Here is a 22,118-nt window from a genome sequence, read left to right as displayed (position 1 = left end):
ATGGCCCTGTGCTCTCCTGCCCAGAGTGGACACCTATGTCTGCTCATACAGGCCACGTCCTGGACTGCAAGCCAGACAGCGCAGCGGGGAGGCCCAACGCCTGGGGTCTGTGCTCAGTTCTGCTAACTCCACCTCCTGTCTCTTGCCTCTCACTGGGGACTAAGGTTCACTTTTTTTTTTTTTTTTTTTTAAGATTTTATTTATTTATTCATGAGAGAGAGAGAGAGAGAGGGGCAGAGACACAGGTAGAGGGAGAAGCAGGCTCCATGCAGGGAGCCTGATGTGAGACTCGATCTCAGGACTCCAGGATCAGGCCCTGGGCTGAACACATATGCTAAACCTCTGAGCCACCCAGGAATCCCAGTTCACTTTTTTAATTCTTTGCATAATTCATTACCTTCCTGAGGGCAAGCGTATCTCAGAAGCCTTGCTTCCCACCACTGTGCCAGGCAGTGGCCTCTGGGCCCGTACTGTCCCATTGGAGCTGCTCTCTCTCTGATGGCCTCGTGAGGTGAGACAGGCAGTCCTCACAGATGAGGAAGCAGAGGAAGGAGGTGAGATGTGGTTTGTCCCAAGTCGCACAGCCTCAGGGACAAGGCTGGGACCAGCATTCAGATGACCAGCTCCCGTTTCCAACTTTTCCTCAGACCAGAGTTCCACCCATTGTTGGTTTCCATCTTGTACGTAAATTGGGGGGCTTTGCTATCCGCAGAGATGCATGGCAGACTTTGCATGGAAGCTCCTCAGCTGGACCAGCCTTTCCTCTGTCCCCCCAGGTTGCAGGCAAACGGTATAAATACTCCTTGACCTGTTTGTTCTAATGATTTCTGGTTACCTAAGCTGCAGATGCATTCTGGCTGCTTCATGCCTAGGCACTTGGAGTACCCTCACCCCTCCATGGCGTGGCTTCCCACATGCCTTCGGTGTGTTTGGAAGCCACAGAGAGGCCTAAAAGGATTGTCTGCAGAATCACTGTGGCCTGGAAGTCCCAAGGAGCCCTTAGTAACCTCTAGTTCCTTCTATTTGCCTTTAGCTTAAGCATTGTGGAAGTTGCTTCTTTGTACTGATGGAAAATGGACAGCATGATCCGGAAGTCAGCTATTGGTCCCCCCCCCGACCCCTTGTTGCCAGGACAGGAGCATGGCACTTCGTGGACAATCTTAGGCACCCCCCCCCCTTGTAACTGTTACACCTGTGTTGGGATCTTGCTCTCAGCCTTCTTCCTTTTGGCTGTAGAGAAACCTAATACCCCACACTGAACACACTCATGCCATCAAAGCTTTATGAATTTTAGGACCCAGAAGTCCCACAGAACCAGTTCTGACAGATGAGACCTCAGAAGTACAGGAGCTCGGGTTGTGCTAACCCCACAGAGAGCAATGTGGTCATCAGCCCTCGTGAGGGAGTTCAAAGACACAGCTGCTCATCCTCGTGCCCGGGTGTTCCCAGGCTGATGACAGCCCTGTGCCGAGGGGTTAGATGGTACTGTATGTAGTGTTCCTGGCGGGAGGGCAGCTGCTGTGTCTTGCTATGAGAAGCAGGACTCTGTGCTAGAGTAGTCTGCATCCATTCACCCATTGAACCAATACACATCCAGGTTTTTTGCAGGCCCTATTCTACATGCATGGGACATAAAGATACTCTATTCCCACCCTCGGGGTTTATCTCCTTACAAGGGCATGTAGTACAATTGAAAGGTGTTAGAGTGAAAACGGGAGGGGTGGCTCACGCCAGCAGGAATAGGAAAGCTCAACCAAGGAAGCGGTGTTTCAGCTGGACCTTGGAAGATGACTAGCAGTGGGCTGGGTGGAGGAAGGGAGAAGGAGGTTAGGAGGCAGCAGAAGAAGCACGAGCACAGGCACCAGACAGGAAAGCTCCTGAGGTATTTGGAAGAATAAGAGGATGGAGTGTAGGAATGGTGGGGAGTTGGGGATGTGGCCAGAATTTTGTTTGGGCCAAACTGTGAGCAGTCTTGGGTGAACTGTATCCTATAAACAACATGGGCATTTTTAAGTAGAAAATTGACTTCACAAAGGAGGGCTTTCTGTTTCTGGTTGTCATTATTTTGGATGATCACTCTAGAATCGTGTTCTTTAACCTTGGCAGTATTGATGTTTGGAGCTAGGTGATTTCTTGTCGGGGGCACTGTCCTGTGCATGGAAGAATGTCGAGCACATCCTGCCCTCTACCTACCAGAAGCCTGTAGCACCCTCTCCCACCCCGCCCGCCCAGATGTAACACCAAATATGTATCAAGATGTTGCCCCCTATGTCCTGGGGGATTATGCTGTCCATCCTCTCTACTCTGCTACTGCCCTCTCTTCACAGTTGAGAACTGTTCCAGAAGCAATCAGTCTAGAAAATCAGGTGGAGTATGAAGAAACTGGAGACAGGAGGTTCAATTCAGAATAGGTGTAATATTTCACATAAAGGAGGTCTTGAACTAAGGCAGCAGAGCAGGCAGTGAGGGCAGATTTTATTTGTATTGTTTTCTAAAGATGTATTCATGAGACAGAGGCAGAGACACAGGCAAAGGGAGAAATAGGCTCCCTGAGGGGAGCTCGATGTGGGACTTGATCCCGGGACCCCAGGATCACACCATGAGCCCAAGGCAGCCACTCAACGGCTAAGCCCCCCAGACGTCCCCTGAGGAGGGATTTTTTTTTTTTTTTTGAGGAGGGATTTTAATTTCAAGGGAAGTGTCAGCAGTCGCTGGCATGTTTAGGTACCTGAATAAATGTGGTTGGGTCTATCTTGGGACTGATGAGAATCCCTCAGTTAAGTTTTGAATATTGGGATAGGGCTTCGAGGGACAGAAGGAGCGCAGGAGAGAGGGAGTGAGCTTTCTGGACCCAGCCCTTTTTAGAGGTGTGAATTGGTCAAGTCCCTTAAGCTGCCTAGATCTCAGAGTCCTTCATGTGTCAAGTGTGTCTCTAAGAACATCTGTCTTTAAAAAGCTGTCATTTAGTGTTCTCGGCCCCAATTCCAACCTTCCACACGAAGCATTCCTCAGATACCATTGGGGTATCCAAGAATTCAGAGTCAGCAACAAATCTCACAGATTAAGGGCTCAGTAGTACAAGACTTCAGATGCCAGTTGCAAGCCCCAGGCTGTTGACTGTGCTTCCGAGGGCTTGACTATAGGTGGAGTCCTCCATTGCTGCCTCAGGTTCGATTAACTGGCAGGAGTGGCTCACAGAACTGGAAGAAACTTTTAGGTACAGTTATCAGCTTATTAAAGGTTATGGTGAAATACATGAATTAACAGTCAGATAAAGAGAAATAGGGGGCAAGATCCCAAACAAAGGAGCCTCTGTCCTCGTGGAGCCTGGGACCTGGCGTGGTGGCATGTGGGAGCCTACGGTTCTCTAAGCACAGAAGCTCGCCCACAGCAAAAAGCCAGGAAGCTGTCCTCTGAGATTTTTATGGAGGCTTCAGTATGTAATCATGATTACTGAGTCAGCGGCCATTGACTGACTCAACCTCCAGCCCCTCTTTCCTCCCTGATGTTAGTGGAACTGAAGATTTTAACCCTCCAATTACAGGGCTGGTCTTCTGGCAACCAGCCCTCATCCGTAAGTGGTGTCCACAGGTCACCTCAGTGACAAAGGAGACCCCTTTATTCTCTCACTACTTAGGAAATTCCGAGAGTTTTGGGAGCTGTAAATCGAATTGTGGACAAAGACCAAATACAGGAGAAACCTCTCTTGTTCATGTCAGTGATCAAATATGTCCTCCTTAATGTTGCACCTGTGCAACATCCCATGAAATTCTGAGATTGCAGGTTGGTGGAAGCCCTTTTAAAATGGTCCTATACCTTCTAGATGAACAGGATTTTCTAGCTGTGCGACACTTAGTGAGGGCAGTGGGGATGAGCATAAGTAAGACCTGAATGGAGAGGGAAGACTCTGGACAGTGTACCTCCCCCATCCAGCTGTGGGCTTGTGGGTGGGGAGTCTGGACAATGCTCAGTGCATGAAGCCCTTGAACATGGGAATGGGACACTGGATTTGGCAGGGAGAAATCTGCTGGTGTTGTGGTGACCATCTCAGCTGTGTGGGGTGGAACTGTCAGAACATGATGCTGTTCTCCTTTCTTCTGCCAGCAATAGAAACAGACTCTAGAGCTAAGCATTAACCAAAATATGAAGGTGCTGTGTTAAACACAAGCAGATGGTGGATACTGCAGGGAAGGGGATGGCCAAAAAATGGTCTATTTTAAACACCTGAATATTTTTCACCAGAGAACTTTCTTCTTTTTATCCATTTCCCAGGATACTTTTTTGACTCTACAGAGCAGAGTACTTGGGTGAGGCACTGATTTTTTGGGGAGCCGTGTTTCCTTCACCTAAAGAAAAAGCCTGGGGTCAGAGGCAGGCCTTTCTGATGAACTGCCAACCAGGGTCTTTAGGTGTATGTATTATGGGTCAACATGAAGAGGCTTGTGCTTTAGGCAGCTCTCCTGGGAAACAAGGAGGTGATTGAAGGATGAATACAGATGTAGTGTTAGAACTTCCTCTAGTTCAGCCTATTCTTTGGGAAAACCAAAGCCGGGAGAATTGGAATGGTTTGTCTGGGGAAGTTCTTTTTGGATGCGGAGGGAGGTCTGCGCCCTTTGATAAACCTGCTTGCCAGACCAGCATGCCTTCCACGCCAAATGTGGTTGTCTTTAGCCCAATATTTCCAGCTGCACGTTTCTCAGTCACCTTGAAAAGAACGAATATAACTCAGCCTGTGTCCAGAACTGGGAAGGTCTACTCTCTTTCCTTCTGTACAGTTTATCGAGGGTGGTAACTGCTTGGATCATTTACCTTTGTTGGAGGAGGTGTGGTCCTTCTGTTGTGCTGTTTCCTCAGGCTCTCCTCTATGCTGTGCTGGGTCTCAAGGAAGGTCCTGGCCCCAGTGAAGTGATAAGGAACCCTGGGGAAGGCTGGGACTGTAGGCCTGGGGTGCTTCCCTATTATAACACCCAAGTGGACCTGGAAAGAATAAATGTGACTCAGGCTTTGTCCAGAACCTGGATGATGGAACATTTATATGGGTATATGGGATATGCATCTGTTGAAATACGGATCAATCACCTACCATTCATCCACCAATGCATTTGCTAAAAGCTTACCAGTTATCTTGTGTGTAAGGCATTTGACTCAAAGTGGGAATTTTGTGGAAGAATAGCATAATTGCAATTACATTGTCCCAGTTTCTGAGCAACTCTGGATTTAAAATGTTTCCAGTTTAAAAGCCTTGTGTACATAACCCTTGTAGAACATGCTTGGACACTTGGTGAGGAAAAGCCCAAGACTGGAGGGTGGGTGACAACTCAGACCCTGAAAATAGCCTTCCAGAGCAGCACCAATCACCTGATGGAGTGTCAACACTGCCCAAGTGGGTGGAAGAGGCAGCAGGCCAAGACTTCCATTTTCATGTGTAAAGTGAGGTCCAGCATTGCATTACCTGGGTACAGTTAGAACAGGAAGCACTGTTGATCCCCTCATTTCACACCTTCTCCTCAAATGGTCTTCTGTGATGTCTGTTTGGGAGTGGTGGAGGGAAGTTTTAGGTGAAGAAGATGAGCCTATGTTCTCTCATTTTAGCTCTTCTCAGAAGATGAGCCACCCCCTCCCCTATCCGATAATCCTTCAGAGGATTTCTCACCATTCACGTCTGTCCTTTGTTTTCCTAAACTTCTAAATCTTTGCTGGGGGGGGGGGTCACATAGAGGTTTGGTTAGTTCTTCTTTCAAGCTGCACCCTCCACTTTTCACCTGGACCCAAACTGACATTTTAGTGTGAAACCACATCTAAATTGGTCTCTCAAACACAATCAGTTGGCATAGAAGACATGAGCCAACCGCGATCATCCTAGACCATCTGTGGCCATCTGACAGCAGGTTTGTTTGTGGAGTTCTATCCAGCATCACTATTGAAAGAATGATTCGGTTCCAGCTAGGCAGGATGTATAATTGCTAACGGCTGCCCTGATTCCTCTCAGCACAGGATGGAAATTAGGGGTGTCTCTGTGAGGTCTTTGGTTAATGGTGATTTTAGGCAGCAGACACCCATTTACCTTCCTAACTCTGAAGTCAGAGTCCATTTCATGGTTGCTACTCAGTAAGTGTGTGTGTTGGTTCTGGAACGTTTTATCCCTTTGCCCCGAGGTCCCAGCAGTTTAGATACTGTTGTGCCCATTTGCTGATGAACTCAAGATTGAACATTCCCCCTTGATTCTCAGACTTAAACTTCTCTGCTCTCTAAAACCATAAATAAGCTCCACATTGCAAAAAATGACAGGAAAAAAGTTGGGATAACTGGATAAGGATGAAATACTATATGAGTAGAGAGGATTCAAAGGCTACGTGAGTAGCACCAAAGTGTGATGGAAATGGGATATCCACAACCTGAAATAGTAAAGTTCCAAGTAAATAAAATAAGAGGAATATTCAGGAGAAGATCAAAGACCATCTCTTTATGTGTCGGGGCAGGATAAAAGACGTCCCTGATTGTGTACGCATTGTAACTGCTCAAGTGAGGACAGGGGATGGGTGCATGAGAGAAGATCTAACCACACTTTCTCAAAGGTGGTGGTTTTTTTTTTTTTTTAATAAGTCAATTTGTAAGTATAGGTTGTGTTTTTTGAGTAGAGTTGACACAGTCACATCATTTTCAGGTGTGCCACACAGTGATAGGACCCGTTCACGCATCATGCTGTGCTCACCACAAGGATAGCTAGCATCTGTCCCCTATATTACTGTTTACAGCATTGTTGGCTCTATTCCTTCTGCTGGACCTTTGATTCCATGACTTACTCATTTCATAATGGGGAGCATGTGCCTCCTATTCCCTTTCACCCATTTTGCTGAACCCCCCCCCCCCATTCCCCTCCTCTGTGGTAATCACCAGTTTGTTGTCTGTATTGATGAGTCTGATTCTGCTTTCTTTTCATTTTTAAAAAATACTTATGAGTGGAATCATATGGTATTTGTCTTTCTCTGACTTACTTTGCTATGCTTAATACCCTCTGGGCCCATCCCTGTTGGCACAAATGGCAAGAGCGCGTTTTTTTTTTTTTTTCCTAGGGCTGTGAGATACTCCAGTGTGTATACACCACATCTTTATCCGTTCATTTATTGGTGGACACTTAAGTTGCTTCCATATCTTGGGAATTGCAAATGATGTTGCAGTAAACATAGGGATGCATTTATCCTTCTGAATTAGTGTTATCATTTTGGATAAATGCCCGATAGTGGAATTATTAGAATATGTGGTATTTTTATCTTTACTCTTTTGAGGAACCCCTATATTACTTTCCACAGTGGCTGCACCAGTTTGCATTCCCACCAATAGTGCATGAGGGCTCCTTTTTCTTCACATCCTCGCTAACACTTGTTTTTTTCATTCTAGTCATTCTGAGAAGTTTAGAGTGATCTCTCATCATGGTTTTGATTTGCATTCCCCTGATGATTAGTGTTGAGCATCTTTTCATGTGTCTGCTGGCCATCTGGATGTGCAAGTAGTGATCTTTTAATCATACAGTTAGATCACATCCCTCTTCATATTTAAAATCCATCTACATTTTTCCATTGGCCATGGAACAATATGAACAACCTGTGAGGTAGCTCCCAAGAACTTCCTGCAGGCCTCCCAGAGTTCCCTGAGCCCTTTCCCTCTGTGTTCTACATCTCACCTATCCTGGCTGGCTTTCAGCTGTTCAGCAAGTACTACTCCTTCCTGCCCCAGGCTTGTGTATAGCGAATCTCTCAGATTAGAACGTTCCTCCCTCCCCGCTGTGCCTAGCTGACTCCTTGTCCTTCTAGGTTTTTCAGCAAAGCCTTTTCTGATGACCTGGACTAGGTGAGGTCCTCTGTTGTATGCTGTGAACGTCTGTGTTGCTAAAGCGGTTATGATCGTCGAAGTAGGATTGATTGTATAATGTGGCTGGACATCCTTGAAGATAGGGACAGGTCTTTTTTTTTTTTTTTTTCCTCCATTGTGTGTCCCACCACTTTGCATAGTGTGTTCAGTAAATACTCATGGATGGATGAATGAACTCTAGAGACCATTCTGTCGGGAGGTGTTTTAGCTTACGGGAATATGCAACAGTCCAAGAATATTGAATAGTCCCAAGATGTGTTTGGATACTGGGGAGGGTGGCATGCTTTTTCCTACAAAAGGAGAGTTGAGAGCTGGCTTTAGTCCCAAATGCAAGTGTGTGAGGCATTTAAGTTCTGCATTAGATGATCCCTTTAGGCAAAGCAAGAACAGATCAACATACTTATGTGTTAGGGGCAGTTCCCAAAATTTTCCCCAGAAAAGAATGGTTATTCCTGTGCATTTTTTTAGTTAATGTAAATCAACAAAGTTCTTTTTTTTTTTTTAAGATTTTATTTATTTATCCATGAGAAAGACACAGAGGCAGAGACACAGAGGGAGAAGCAGGGTCCCTGTGGGGAGCCCGATGTGGGACTTGATCCCAGGAGCCCGTGATCATGCCCTGGGACGCCAACTGCTGAGCCACCCAGATGTCCCAATCAGCAAGGTTCTGTTTGCAGAAGAGAGCTTAGCTTGAAATGACTTCAGTGCTGGCTTTAGTTGCTTACAGAGGTCATAGAGTGGAACAGGTCTTAAATTTAAAAAAGAGAAGCAAACAGATTTAACCCTGATTTAGTCGAGGGCTGTGACTTTCTAATAACTGTTATAGTGATTATAAATTATGACTGGTTTTCTGGGGAGAGCAGCATACTAGCCTTTGATGGTAGAGATCAGGAGTATATATTTATACAAGAAAAGAGGAAAGCAGATACCCAGTGATGGCATCATATACATAATTAAAAAGGAGTGTTTCAGAGGGCTTAGGTGGAAATGAAGATGTGCTCTGGAAAATGGTCTCAATGACTTAAATGTGTATGGTTTGACTGTGGGTTGCTTCATTCCCATGCTGGGTCCTCTGTACAGGGAGAGTTGCCACTCAAGACCTAAAGTCACGTTGCTGGAAGTAGGATTTTTTTTTTTTTAATTTTTTTTTTTTATATTTATTTATGATAGTCACAGAGAGAGAGAGAGAGAGAGAGAGAGGCAGAGACACAGGCAGAGGGAGAAGCAGGCTCCATGCACTGGAACCCCATGTGGGATTCGATCCCGGGTCTCCAGGATCGCGCCCTGGGCCAAAGGCAGGCGCCAAACCGCTGCGCCACCCAGGGATCCCGGAAGTAGGATTTTAACAAAGCATTAGCTGCTTAGTAGGACTTAGGCATACATTTAGCTGTATGAAATGTAGTAGTTTTGAACAAACCATTTTTTTTTTTTTTTAAGTATCCTTACCAAGATGGTTAAGTGGGTTTAATCTTGCAACCTTACAAAACCAACCTGCCATTGACATTCAGGATTTGGTGGTCTTTCCAAAACTTCAACAAGAACCCATGGCTTTAGAACAGTTTCTGAGCCTCTGGTGTAACTGCCGTTCCTATCAACAAGTGTCCTGGATTAGATGACTCAGCAATGGCTCCCTCCCCGAACACTGCACACTTCCCACCTCAGTGTCATTTGTCACCTGAGGACACATTGCTATTATTAGTATCTGTTAGTATCTGTAGGATGGGAGGCAGGTAAAGTTTGCCTTCACCAGTCACATGGAGACTTGGTTCTTCATTAGCTTCAAACCCAGATAGTGAGTGTAGATTAAGATGGGATTATGACTGATGATGTAATCTGGTGTCACGAAGAGCTGAGTCTGCTCAAAAGGCTGGGTTTTGATGACGATATGTTGTAAGCACATGAGAAAATAAATATCAAAGATTGTGATGGCCGTGCTGGGAACAGACAGATGGCTCTTCCTTTTATATATTTGACTTTTGTTTCATTAAATAACAGGAAATACTGGATTTTATGGTAACTTTGCTATTTAACTGTGCACTTGATCCGTTACAGAATGAAACTCCCTTCTATGCTTCCCGCCCCCATCCTCCTTTACTTCAAAGATGCCAAGTGGTTTTTTTTAATGCCAATCTCTGTGTGAGAAATTAAAGTCCTTCCTGGCGTTTGGATGAATGCGGGAAGAGCACGGAACAAGTTCAGTAGAGATCTGGACTGGGGCCCAGGAATCTACCTTGTTGGCCCAGTATACATGTGGACTTTAAGATGCTTGTCAGCTCTGGACTCACCAGAGTATTTACATATGGTTCCCTCTGGCTGGAGGTTACAGACAGCTTCCCAGTGAAGAAAATTTAGGGGGAAAGGGAAGGTTATTACTGGTCTGGGAAGTCTTTCACAAGATGAATAAACAGGGAAACCAGGAAGCAGAACTTGCTGCAGGAGGAGGCATTAGGTATGTGTTCCTGAGGTGCTTTGGGTGCGCATGGTGCTGCTGGGATCGCCTGGTTGGACCTGTGCTCCCCTAGAGAGGGTGTCTCTGTGTCTCCTTCACAGCTGTGGCCCTGATCCCTGGCCACACTGTACTTGACAGTAGCTTCTGAATGCCTACTGTGTGCCGGGTGTTGTGCCAAACGTGTTACATACATCTGTTCACTTAATCTTAATAGCTTCATAGGGAAGCTATTTCCTTACTTGACAGATGGGGAAACTGAGCTTGTAATAGAAGTTAAGGCTAGTACCTGGTACCGAAGTCTTTTTGGAAAAAAAAAAAATTAAGGAAGTATAGTGGCTACAGTGTTACACTGGTTTGGGGTGTATGACATAGTGGCTCGAGAGATCTCAGCACTGCAGTTATCACAGGAGGAGCTGTGTGTCACCATCGGGTGCTGTTATCATACCGTTGACTATAGTCCCTGTGCTGCCCCTTTTATCTTCGTGACTTACCCTTCCTGTGACTGGGAGCCTCTGCCCCCTGCTTGCCCCATTCCTCCCACCCTTCGCCCTCTGGCAGCCAACACTTGTGTTCTGTTTATGGGTCTATTTCTCCTTTAAGCCTTTGTTTTTTAGATTCTACCTATAACTGAAATCACATGATATTTGTCTGACTTAATCACTTAGCATACTATTTGCTAGGTCCATTCATGTTGTCGCCAACGGCAAGATCTCACCCTTTCCGACTGTATGATATTCCATTGTGTGTGTGAACCATGTCTTCCTTATCTGTCTAGTGATGGACACAGGGCTGCTTCCACATCTTGGCTGTTGTAAATCAAGCTGCAGTAAACATATAGGGGTGCATATATCTTTTTTGAATTAGCGTTTTTGTTTTCTTTGAGTAAAAACCCAATAGTGGAATTACTGGATCATATGGTGTTTCTATTTTTAATTTTTTTGAGGAACCTCCATACTGTTTTTCACAGTGGCTGCACCAGTTTACAGTCCCACAAAGAGTGCATAAGGGGTCCTTTTTCTCCACATGCTCTCTGACACTTGTTACTCCTTGTCTTTCTGGTTATGGTCATGCTGACAGATGTCGGGTGATATCTCGCTGTGGTTTTGATTTGCATTTCCCTGATGAGAGCTGTTAAGCATCTTTTCATGGGTCTTTTGGCCATCTGTATTTCTTCTTGGAAAATGATATAATTTTTTATGATATAAATAATTTTTTGTTATAGAAGTTCTTCATGGGCAGCCCCGGTGGATCAGCTGTTTAGCACCGCCTTCAGCCCAGGGAGTGATCCTGGAGTCCCGGGATCGAGCCCCACATCGGGCTCCCTGCATGGAGCCTGCTTCTCGCTCTGCCTGTGTCTCTGCCTGCCTCTCTCTCTCTCTCTCTTTCTTTGTGTGTGTGTCTCATGAATAAATAAATGGAATCTTTTTTAAAAAAAAATTCTTTATACAATTTGGGTATTAAGCCCTCCACCTGAATCTTAACCACCTTGCTCTATAGTGGGAGCTGAGTACAAAGAAAGGAAAGCTACCTGGCAGGTACTAGTGGGGATATGCAGCTTTAATTAGCTGCTCCCTTAGGTTGGGAGACTAATCACTGGCACAGGCCTCAGGATACAGAACATGTTCTTCAGTCCTCAAAAGTGGAGAGAATAGTGGGTGGCTCTTGCTTAGATGGGCAAAAATACCTAGTCTTTGTCTTCCAGACTCTATTGTACAGAAAAATGCAGTTTGACCCACTCCCTATCTATGAGACCAATTAGCAAAGGTGTTCTCGTGGTTTCTCTGACACAGCAGCACTAGGGAAGCAGCTAGTGGATGCTGCTAAAGAGAAACCGTCAGCTTAGTTGGGAAGTGTTCTTTTCCTCATCCGTAAAGGTCTTGCTTCAAAATGGACACCTTTACACCAGACAGAGGACATTATTTATGACATCTTTGCAAAGTGTCTATCTTTTGAGCCTCATTTAAATAAGCTGAGCTAGGAATATCTCAACGAGGCGTACATGCTTTCCTGGCCTAGGAGGGATTCCGAGTCTCCTGGCACTAGTTCTTTGCTCCCTTCCTTGCTCATTCTTCCTGGGCTCCAGGCAAGGCTGGGGAGCAGCTCGCTGTCCTTGGCTGCTGCGATCCCTCCTGCTTTGGATGGCATCTGCACCCCTTATCTCCCCTCCCTGCCTTTTAACAATTGTTTTTCTTTGGAACTCACATCCTGTCCACTTACTTCAATGCTGGTGACCTTATGTTTGTTGATGCTACTCACTGTGACCGATCATAGACTGGTCTTGGGGCAAGAAATTCAGTGGCTTCTCTGTTGCTTGAAGGGTAGCAACTGAGCAATGTGATGCTGCATCTTTGAGTTCTAGCACAAGATTCATGTCCTGAGAAATGCTGTTTGCCTCCTTTGTCAGTTTTAGCAAAAGGGACTCCCCCTGCACCCCTCAACTGGAGCCCTGGCTTTTCAATGATAGAGCAGAGGTTTCAGCACCTGCTGTGAAGGGGCACAGCTGTGAACAAGGCAGACAGTGTGCCTGCTGGTTGTGCCCTAACGCGGGCAAGAATGGGTGGGGTTCATCTAGTCGGCCCGCAGGCCAGGCTGGGATCTCCCCTCTTGTCTGTCCCCTGGGGATGGTGCCGAGACAGTGCTTCAGGTCAAGGTGACATTGCCACCCAGTTTCCAGTCGGCCTGCTGCTTGAAGCATCCAGTGGCCTGATGTGGCACGTCCTTGTAGTTCCTTTTATGTGTGCACATGGGATGCTTTGCCTGTGCAATGTACCTGTGGTGGCCAGCTGCAGCAGTCGGTTAGCGTTTCCTGCCGGGGATGCAGCAAGGGCTGCAGGTTGCAGCTCCTGTGTCTGGTCCTGGTCTGACTCTAGCTTCTCACTGTGAACATGAGCAGATTTTTCTGTGCCTCTCTACCCTCCGTGATCTTCTTTGGGACGGCGTAGTGAAGACCCTGTGCATCTTACTTGAGTTTTAAACCAAGATGAAATGGTTAAAGGACTTAGTTACTTTAGTGTAAGGTTGTGTCACTCTAGATTCTAGGAAGTGAATGTTTTCAGTGTCCCTGTTCTCTTTTCCCCTAAAGTCCATTTTGATTTTGATTCTCTTCCTTGAAACTGTGATTTTTTTAATGTTCACTTGAAGCTTAAGAAAAATACAGTGTTTGGGGCCTGCTCTGAGATTTCATCCTCATCACTCAGGTGTGGGACACACATTGATGTTTTTGTTTTAAGATCTGCAGATAATTCTTAAATGCCAGCCAGCATTGACCATCCCTTCTCTCAGGGTTTTGAAGTTAAAGTAGTCTAGACCTAAGTATTGATCTTTAGGCAAGGCACAGCTGTCTATAGACGATGATTTGTAGGATAGCAAAAGGATCCCAGTGACCTGGAAACATGTTAGGCTTGGTGTTTTCCCATTCTCTAATTCTCTACAAGATCCCATCTGGTTCCTGCCTTTTAGACGACCCCATGTGCACTATTATCATCAGCTCTGTTGTCTAATGCTTATGGTTTTCTGGTAATTTGGGATTGTGTTTCATTCTTGGGACTACTTGATGAGGTATATCTAACTTTTACCCACATTGTACAGCTGAGAAAACAGGGCTCAGAGCCACTCAGCAGCTTATTACTTCTTAGGCTAACTAATAAGTGCTGGTTGGAATTCTTACTGGGCTGCCCGGCTCTGGAGCCCACATGCCCAGCCATGGTGCTGTACTGTCTGGTGCTGAGCACACGCAGATGAATGTGGCATCCTTCTTGATCTGGAATCCACATGGTAGCATGGGGCTTCCTGGAGGTAATGCTTTTACCTCGGGCTCAAGAATATGGGGGCTGGAATTCCATGCTCCATCACAGGGTACTGAGGGGAGGCCTTGATGCAATGTCTGGTGCCTGCAGATCAGTTAAGTGAACCCTCAAGCCTGCTAGCTTACACGCGTGCTTGCACATTGGTGCATCTGCAGGGCTTTCAGAACTGCTGCTGGTCTCCCCCCCCAGGATTGGTGTACTTGGTCTGAGGGTCATGTTTCTTGGGAAGCTTTGAAAGCTCCCCAGGTGGCTCTCATGTGCAGCCAGGGTTGAGCATTCCTGCCATGGGCAGCCGCTCCCTGTAGCAGAGACCTGTCCTGGGAGGCCCTGCAGATGGGAGGGAAACCCAGGAAGCAGCTCTGGGTGCTGATGCATCTCTGTTCACAGACCTCTGCCTTCTCCAGGGCTCTTTCCAAAAAGAAAAATCACAAGTCCTTCTTTGATAGTGAGGTCAGACTTCTGTCTCCTTAGACATGACAGACTTAACCTTTGTCAAAGGGGATGGTGAGGAGTTGAGTGGTGCCATGGTTGGATTATGTCGGCCAGCTTCTCTTCTTACAACCTCCCTCCAGGAAAGCTGGTCTAGAGGTCATATTTGTTGGAAGGAATTCTTGAAGAAACCAAGAGGCAACACAGAATCTTGGTTCTAGAAAGTTCATATCTGGTCTGTGAAATTGATGGCTTTTTTCTTTTTAAGATTTATTCATGAGAGACACAGACAGAGGTGGAGACATAGGCAAAGGGAGAAGCAGGCTTCCTGCGGGGAGCCCAAGGTGGGACTTGATCCCAGGACTCCGGGATCATGCCCTGAGCCGAAGGCAGATGCTCACCCCCTGAGCCACCCAGAAGTCCCTGATGACTTTGTTAAAGGAATACATGTTCCTGTTTTCTCAGACTTGAGAAGAACCCGTGCCATTAGAGAGTGCACACAATGCTGTTTGCATCTTCTGCAACCAAAACAGTCTCCTGTTCAATTGAGGTGAAATTTGCATAACAGAACTTCTTAAAGTGAATGGCTCAGTGGTATGTGACACATTCACAGGGCTCTGCAACCATCACCTCTGTCTGCTTACAGAACATTTTCCTTGCACCAAAGACCTCCCTCCACATCCTGCCTCTGTCCACAGCTCAGATCTGTTTCTTCCATGTTTGCTGGCTCTTGGGGCGCTCCTCCCTCCCTTCCTAGCCTGTCGTCTTTGCTGTTTACTCTGCATTGCTCATGTCCTGCCTTGTTTGGGGTCACAGAGGCAATGGATCTTCCTGGGCAGGGGGTAGGTTTGGGGAGGGAAGGGGTGGTGAGTTGTTTGCTAAGTCAGCGTGCAAAGTAAACTTTGATTATGGTTACACTTGCCCTTGGCAATCCCATCAGTTGCTCGAGTGTGGCTCACATGATGTTGGGTAACCAGCTCTGATCTGTACACACTTTAAGCTGCGAATCCACAAGGTAGGATGAAGGCAGGGGGTCCTTCCTGCACATGTCACCATCGCGATGCAGGGTTGACTTACCTTTTTTTTTTTAATTTTTATTTATTTATGATAGTCACACACACAGAGAGAGAGAGAAGCAGAGACACAGGCAGAGGGAGAAGCAGGCTCCACGCACCAGGAGCCCGACGTGGGATTCGATCCCGGGTCTCCAGGATCGCACCCTGGGCCAAAGGCAGGCGCTAAACTGCTGCACCACCCAGGGAATCCCAGGGTTGACTTACTTAATGCTGTTCTCAACCTCGAACGGCTGTGACCTCCACACGCATCCACGTGTCTGTGTTGTGGGGATGGAGGAGAGAGGACAGCGTCTAGCACAGTGGGCACTTGTCAGGTACTCAGATGTTGACGTGAGTCTAGGGCTGGCTTGCTCAGGTCTGTGATACATGATGTCCTTTAGAAGGCACAGGAGCACTTGGTCCTCTGCTTCCTCAGTTGGCATCAGTTATGACTGCCTTCCCTTTTCTTGAGAGGCCTGTTCCCTGCTGAACTGGCCACGTCGCCCTCGAGGGGCTGTGCTCAAGTGAAGCACCTGCTGGATGAGGGTGTATGTTCCTTAGAGTCAGGGTCTAGATCTCCATGTTTCTACTTGGTTACGTGGCAGCTATCACCATGTGTTTTATGTGTAAACTAGGGGCCTCATGAATGCATAGTTGACTAATTCCTGTCTCAGCAAACATTTAATGGGCACCTACTGTATGCCAGGGATATGGAGATGCCCAAAAGCATATCTGTAAGATCTTGCCACGGAAGAAACAGACATGACAGGCCTGCAACACGATGTCATAGAAGGGCAGCTGTGCACTGCTAAGAGCTAACCTGGAGGGCGCAGGGATGGTCAGGGTCAGTGAGGGTGGGGACCGTGTGTTTGAGTCAGCGAGGGCATTCTGGGCTGCAGCAACAGTGCGTACGGAGAGTGAGGGCAGCAAGCCTGCCCTGTAATGGCCTTTCAGACATGAAACCTTTCAGGCTTCTGGGCCACAGGGTCTGTCCTGACCAGACACCGGCCTCCAAAGCGCCGGAGCAGCCATGGGCAGTGCATAAGTGGGATGTGTACATGTGTCGCAGTGAAACTTTATGGATGCAAAAAATTCAACTTTCACATAATCAACAGGTTCCAACTGGACATTGTTCTTTCCTCTCAGCCATTTACACTTTTGAAGACCATCCTTAACTCATGGGCTCTGAGTGACAAACACAAGTGACACATTGGCTTTGGGCCAGGGCTCTGGTTGGTGACCCATCCTGAAGGCAGGGAAGAATGAGCACATCCTGAAGAAGCAGAACAGCATGTACTTGGGGTACATGGTGCGTCAGTGAGTGTGGCTGGGGCTGTGCTCCTGCATTTTCGACAGGCTCGCAGTTGGTGGGGAGGCTGAGGCCCTCACCTGGAGCAGCTGAAGCACCCTTAGGGCCCTCCAATGCCTCCAATGCTGTGCTGGGTTCTGTGGAATGGGGAGACAGAGACCGTTTTCTTGCCATTATCTATTTGCAGTCTATTGAGAGAAGAGATTCACAGAAGTAGATGAATGGACCTTCCCAGGGTAAGAATTAAGCAGCTAGTGCCAGGCAGGGAGGTGTGCTGGTGCAATTAACAGGTCAGTGAGTGGCACATGGGCAGCGGGAGTCAGGCCAGAGGGCCCCTGAGTGACCACGACCGGGCCCCTGGGCTTCGGGGACGTCCAGCCTCTCCACGATATCCACATACCATCATTCCCTCCATTGAGTTCCTGTTAGGATTGTTCTCATTCTCCTTATCACCCTTCCCTTAAGCCTTTCCCGACATCGTTTACTTGGAGTGTAGACTGAACACAATTCCTCGGTGTCGTGTACTCCCTCTGCCTGGACGGGGGTCCCAGAGGCGGGCCTGGAGGGATGGCAGCAGTACTGAGGCCAAGCAAAGATCCCTCGTCTGGGGCTTGGGGACAGGATCTGAAGTGTCATTGCAGCTCATGGGAGGTGGGCCTACTGCACGGTGGGGGAAGGAAGCAGGTTAAGAATACCTAAGGGGAGAAGAACTGTGGAGAGCTAGGGTTGACATGTACTCAGAGTTTTCTCTGCAGGTGGCTCAGAGCAGTCCTGCTGCCTTACCGTGGAGTGCTGAGGTGCTGTAAGGCTCTAGGACGTCTCTGTAAAGACACGCTCTTCGTGGCAGGCTTGGAGGCAGAGAGGAGGCCCCGGGGAACGTCATTGCTCATGACACTAAAGACAGCTTTGGCCTCTTATCCTGTGTGGGATATTGGGGGTGCTCCGCTTTCCCGTCAATGAGTGTTGTGAGCCTCTCGTGACCTATTCTCAATAGGATATCTGCATTAAGTGCAGTAAGGGCCCGGGCTCTGCAGATAAAAAGGGCAGTGACCGTGTGGAGGGGAACACCATCAGAACCAGGGCTGACGTGAGGCCCGTGGGCTGCCTGTGCGCTGGCGGCTGACTGGCCCTGAGGTCTGCACTTGGAGCCGCACTGCGCGCAGAAGGCAGGCCACACTGACCCAGGTCGTGTTCTGGCTGAACTTGGGGTCATGAGAGCCCTTAGTTTCAGGTTTGCCGAGAATGTCCTGTGGCCATGAAACCATCTGTGTGTGCATGGATGCATGTAGCCGAGGTCTAAAGCAAATAGGCCTGTGGCGATCACCTACCTATAAAATTCAGAAATCGGGGACACTTGGGTGGCTCAGTGGTTGAGCATCTGCCTTTGGCTCAAGGTGTGACCCCGGGTTCCTGGGATGGAGTCCCACATCGGGCTCCCTGCAGGGAGCCTGCTTCTCCCTCTGCTTGTGTCTCTGCCTCTCTGTGTGTCTCATGAATGAATAAACAAAATCTTAAAAAAAAAAACAAACTAGAAATTGGTCTGACAGCTATATGGAGAGCTGGCAGGAGGGGCCACCGGCAGGTTCAGGTGCCTCTGGTCCACCAGACCTGGGGTTTCCACGGCTGCGTATGCTGTTCTCTCCTTGGAAGCTCTATGTCCACCAGGTTCTGCATTGGTCTGAGGTAGAACCCGGGTTCACATGCTCAGGTGACTCTGGCGTGCATCCCGGCTGGCCACTCCGAGGCAGAGGCCAGGGCTCCTTCACTTGCCAGGGCTGCATCATTCCTGCTAGGAGCTGGCTGGCCTGATGACCAGCAGCCGCAGGAGCTTGAGCAGGACTTTTGGGTGTGTTTGTGACCTAGAGCACGCACACATAAACTGAGGTTGCTGATGATGTGGGGATATATAAACATGCTTTTGATCGGCTTACATGTTCTTTCAGTCCTTCAGGAAAACAGCTTTGTCCCCGAATGCAGCCTATCAGAGCAGAGGTGGCCATGATTTGAAGATTAGCCTGCCTTTCTGGGTCTTGGCCTGCGGTGCTGGTTTATCCCTCCTCGTAGCACACCAGATGCCCCGGTCTGTCTGACGCAGTCGTCTCATCTCATCCTTGAGATGATGGTGTGGGGCTCTGGTGGGTGTGACCAGATGCAGGCTTGGTAGTCTTGCCAGTGGAATGATAATCACATTGATCTGTGGTGTTTTCTTAAGATCTAGAAGGTGCCCTCTGTCCCCAGGCCTGTGAGTTACCGACTTGCCCCATGGGATTAGATCACCTTGCATTCTGAAACGATTAGGAAGATGTGTCAAGATGGCCCTACCTGAGGGCCCCTCACAGATAGCAACACATAGGAAAACACCAGAAAGCTTGTTTCCTTACCTGACTTTCTTGTGTTAATCTTCCAGTACACGAGGGTCTGGATCCCTGACCCTGATGAAGTGTGGTGCTCGGCTGAATTAACCAAGGACTACAAGGAGGGAGAGAAGAGCCTCCAACTCAGACTGGAAGATGAATCGGTATGTGCGGGTCGTGGGAGGGGGGAGCATGGGCTCTGCTGCCAGGGCTGGTGGTGGATGGTGACTACAGTTTCTCCTATGCCCAGCCACTTGGTGCTGTCGATAACACACATGAAAGTGGTAAACCACGGGACTGCTCCCCGAATGCCACATAAGGAATAAATGCCCCCTGGCATTTGTAGCCAAGGGGTCTCCAGTGGCTGGAGCAGGAACCTTCTCATTGGAGTAGAAGGAAGGGTCCCCTTCATAGGGCTGAGGCTTCGTGGGAGGTGAGGAAGGAGGAACCTAAGAGACTGTGCATGGTAGGGCACTTGGAGCACTGGCTCTGGACCCAGCTGTTGGGGTTGGGACCCTGGCTCAGCCGTTGCTCACTGTGTGCCCTTGGGTAGGTTAACAAGGTTTCTAGATGCATCACTTCATCTGTTATGTGGAAGTGATAGTCTAGGGGACTTTTGAGAACAAAAGGAGTTGTTAATGTCTGTTTAGTGTCCGGCACTGGAGCACCCATATGTATCCCTGCTGTGGGGAGACTCCTCTATTAGTTGCCTTTCAGGTGGCTTCAGGGTAGTTACCTATAACACCTTCCTCCTATATGATCTGATTTTTCCCTTTTTGTGGGCCTTTTGTGACCACCCTTCATTATAATGTGTGCATTTTACAGATGTTTGCGTGCCTGTGCTGTAATTGCATCGGTGCAGATGCAGGTGGGTGAGGTATGGGACCAAATATAGAGGGAGCCTGATGAGGTGAAGGGGTCGAGAGACCTGAAGGGGTCATGGGAAGGAGATGGCCATTGAAGACTCGGGACTAAGGAGACTCCGAGTTTCCCAGGTGGGAGTGGTGCATGCGCTGAAGTCCTGGGGCTGTGATGTGTTCCCTTGGGCTGCAGACGGGAAGGCCTGTGTGCCTGGGCACCAGTGGAAGCAGGCAGGGGTCAGAGGGATGGCCTGTGACACAGGCAGAGGTCAACTGGGCAGCGTTTACAGTGGGGGAGACTGGGAAGGAAGTTTTTGCAAGAAGTCTTGGGTATGGTTGATGCACAACATCACGTGAGTTTTCAGGGGTCTGGCACAGGGATTTGGCAAGTTTACACCTGGAGCTGTGTGGGTATTAAGCTGCGTGAAGCGAGTCCTACTGAGAGGTGAATGCCACGTGACATCACTCGCTTGTTCTCTCAGATTCCATGGGAAAAGCAGGCTTTGAAGGAAGTGGCAGGAAGAAACCAAGAACAGACTTTGGGAGGGGTTAAGTCGGAGGGCTGAAGAGTGGACCTTGCTTGGAAGGAAGGCTGGAGCGCGGCTGGCCTCCCTGATGCCGTAGCCCTTGATCATTTGCTACCTTGATAGGTTTTTCCTTCTCCTGAGCATCTTGGTCTTGTCTTCCTAGTTAGCAGTGACCTACTTGAGAAATGGACCTTGTTTTGTGCTTTGCTCATGCAGTACCTGCTACAGTTGATTAACTCATTGATTAGTAGGAAGATGGAACATCTCCCCCTCCTAACTTCCCTCAAGCCTAGCACGTGGTAAACCTGGGACACTGCCTTGGTTAGATTTTTACGCCAAGGTGTGCATGCTTCACCTTCCCCTTCCTGGCAGTCAGACTTGGCCAGCCTCCTCTTGGTTTTGAGGTGAGGAAGAAAATTCCCAGCAGATGGGATCATGTTTACTCTGTTCAAATAACTTCCCGCGCCACGCCCAAAACAAAATGAAATGAGTTCACCCAGTTGAGTGCTGTAACTTCTATTCCAACATAGTTCATTTTAGTTGACCTTTTAAGTGGGTGGTCTTTTTAAAGGGTTGAACGGAGGTAGTGAGGAATGGCCTGCTGGTGTTGCTAAAACAGAGCAGATGCTTGCGTCCCCAGCTGAAAATCTGCCCAGCGTGACTAATCCTGGTGGCTTCCCAAGTCACCCCCCCCACACCTGCTACGTGGCCAGTCAGCATGTAATCAGAAGGGGTGCCTGCGGCTGTGAATTAGCAGCTCTTGAGAAATAATGGGCCCTGAACATCCAGCTCTGGCCGGCCTCCTGGCAGACCATGATTTGCCCACTGCTGGCTCACAGTGGTCATTGGGAGCCACCCTAATCCGAGCTGCGGGCCAGAGGCAGGAGGGCAGAAATTAAAGGACTGGCCTCTGCAAGTCTGAAGAGCACCTGCTGTGTAGCTGAGACCATCCTTGATGCACCGGGCTGGCGAGGTCCCCCTGGCAGTGCCCACCCCCCACTCTCACCTTCTCAGGGTCCAGGACTATGGGTTTAACTATTGTGGCAAAGGATGAAAATCAGTTCATTCTCTTCTGGAAGAGCAGTGTTTCTAACACCAAGCTTCTACCTTAGTGCTGGCTCATGTGCTTAGCTCAGGGTGACCAGGCTCCCTGGTGTTCCCCCTGAGGGATGTTGTCTTCAGTGTTGCTTATTCGTGTTGTGGTCAAATACACGAAGCTGAACACGTGAGCCATTTTTCAACGCCCAGGCCAGTGGCATTAGTACTTCCAAGTGGTTGTATCACTGTCCACGTGTAGAGCTCTTGACCTTGCAAAACTGACATTCTGTCCTTGTCCGGCTCTGGTGACTCTGACTTTGTGTCTCCAAGCTCGCTGCTCTGAGCACCTTGTAGAAGTGGAGTCCTGCAGGATTTGTCCCCCTTGTCTGGCTTGTTTCCCTGAGCACAACATGTAAGATACT

General features: G+C 48.2%; 1 protein-coding gene across 2 annotated transcripts in view; it reads left to right on the top strand.

Moving 5' to 3' along the window:
* Nucleotides 1–22,118, top strand: part of MYO5B (myosin VB) — a 332,937-nt gene that overhangs the window by 129,607 nt on the left and 181,212 nt on the right. For both annotated transcript variants that reach the window (XM_077899806.1, XM_077899805.1), the window contains exon 2: nt 19,325–19,435. In XM_077899806.1, the coding sequence (XP_077755932.1) occupies nt 19,325–19,435 (111 nt within the window). The remainder of the gene's footprint in view (nt 1–19,324; nt 19,436–22,118) is intronic.

This window comes from Canis aureus, chromosome 6, assembly GCF_053574225.1.
Source record: "Canis aureus isolate CA01 chromosome 6, VMU_Caureus_v.1.0, whole genome shotgun sequence".
In the NCBI taxonomy this organism is placed as follows: Eukaryota; Metazoa; Chordata; class Mammalia; order Carnivora; family Canidae; genus Canis; species Canis aureus.
The sequence above is the reverse complement of the archived record's forward strand: the minus strand, read 5'-3'. Positions and strand labels throughout refer to the sequence as shown.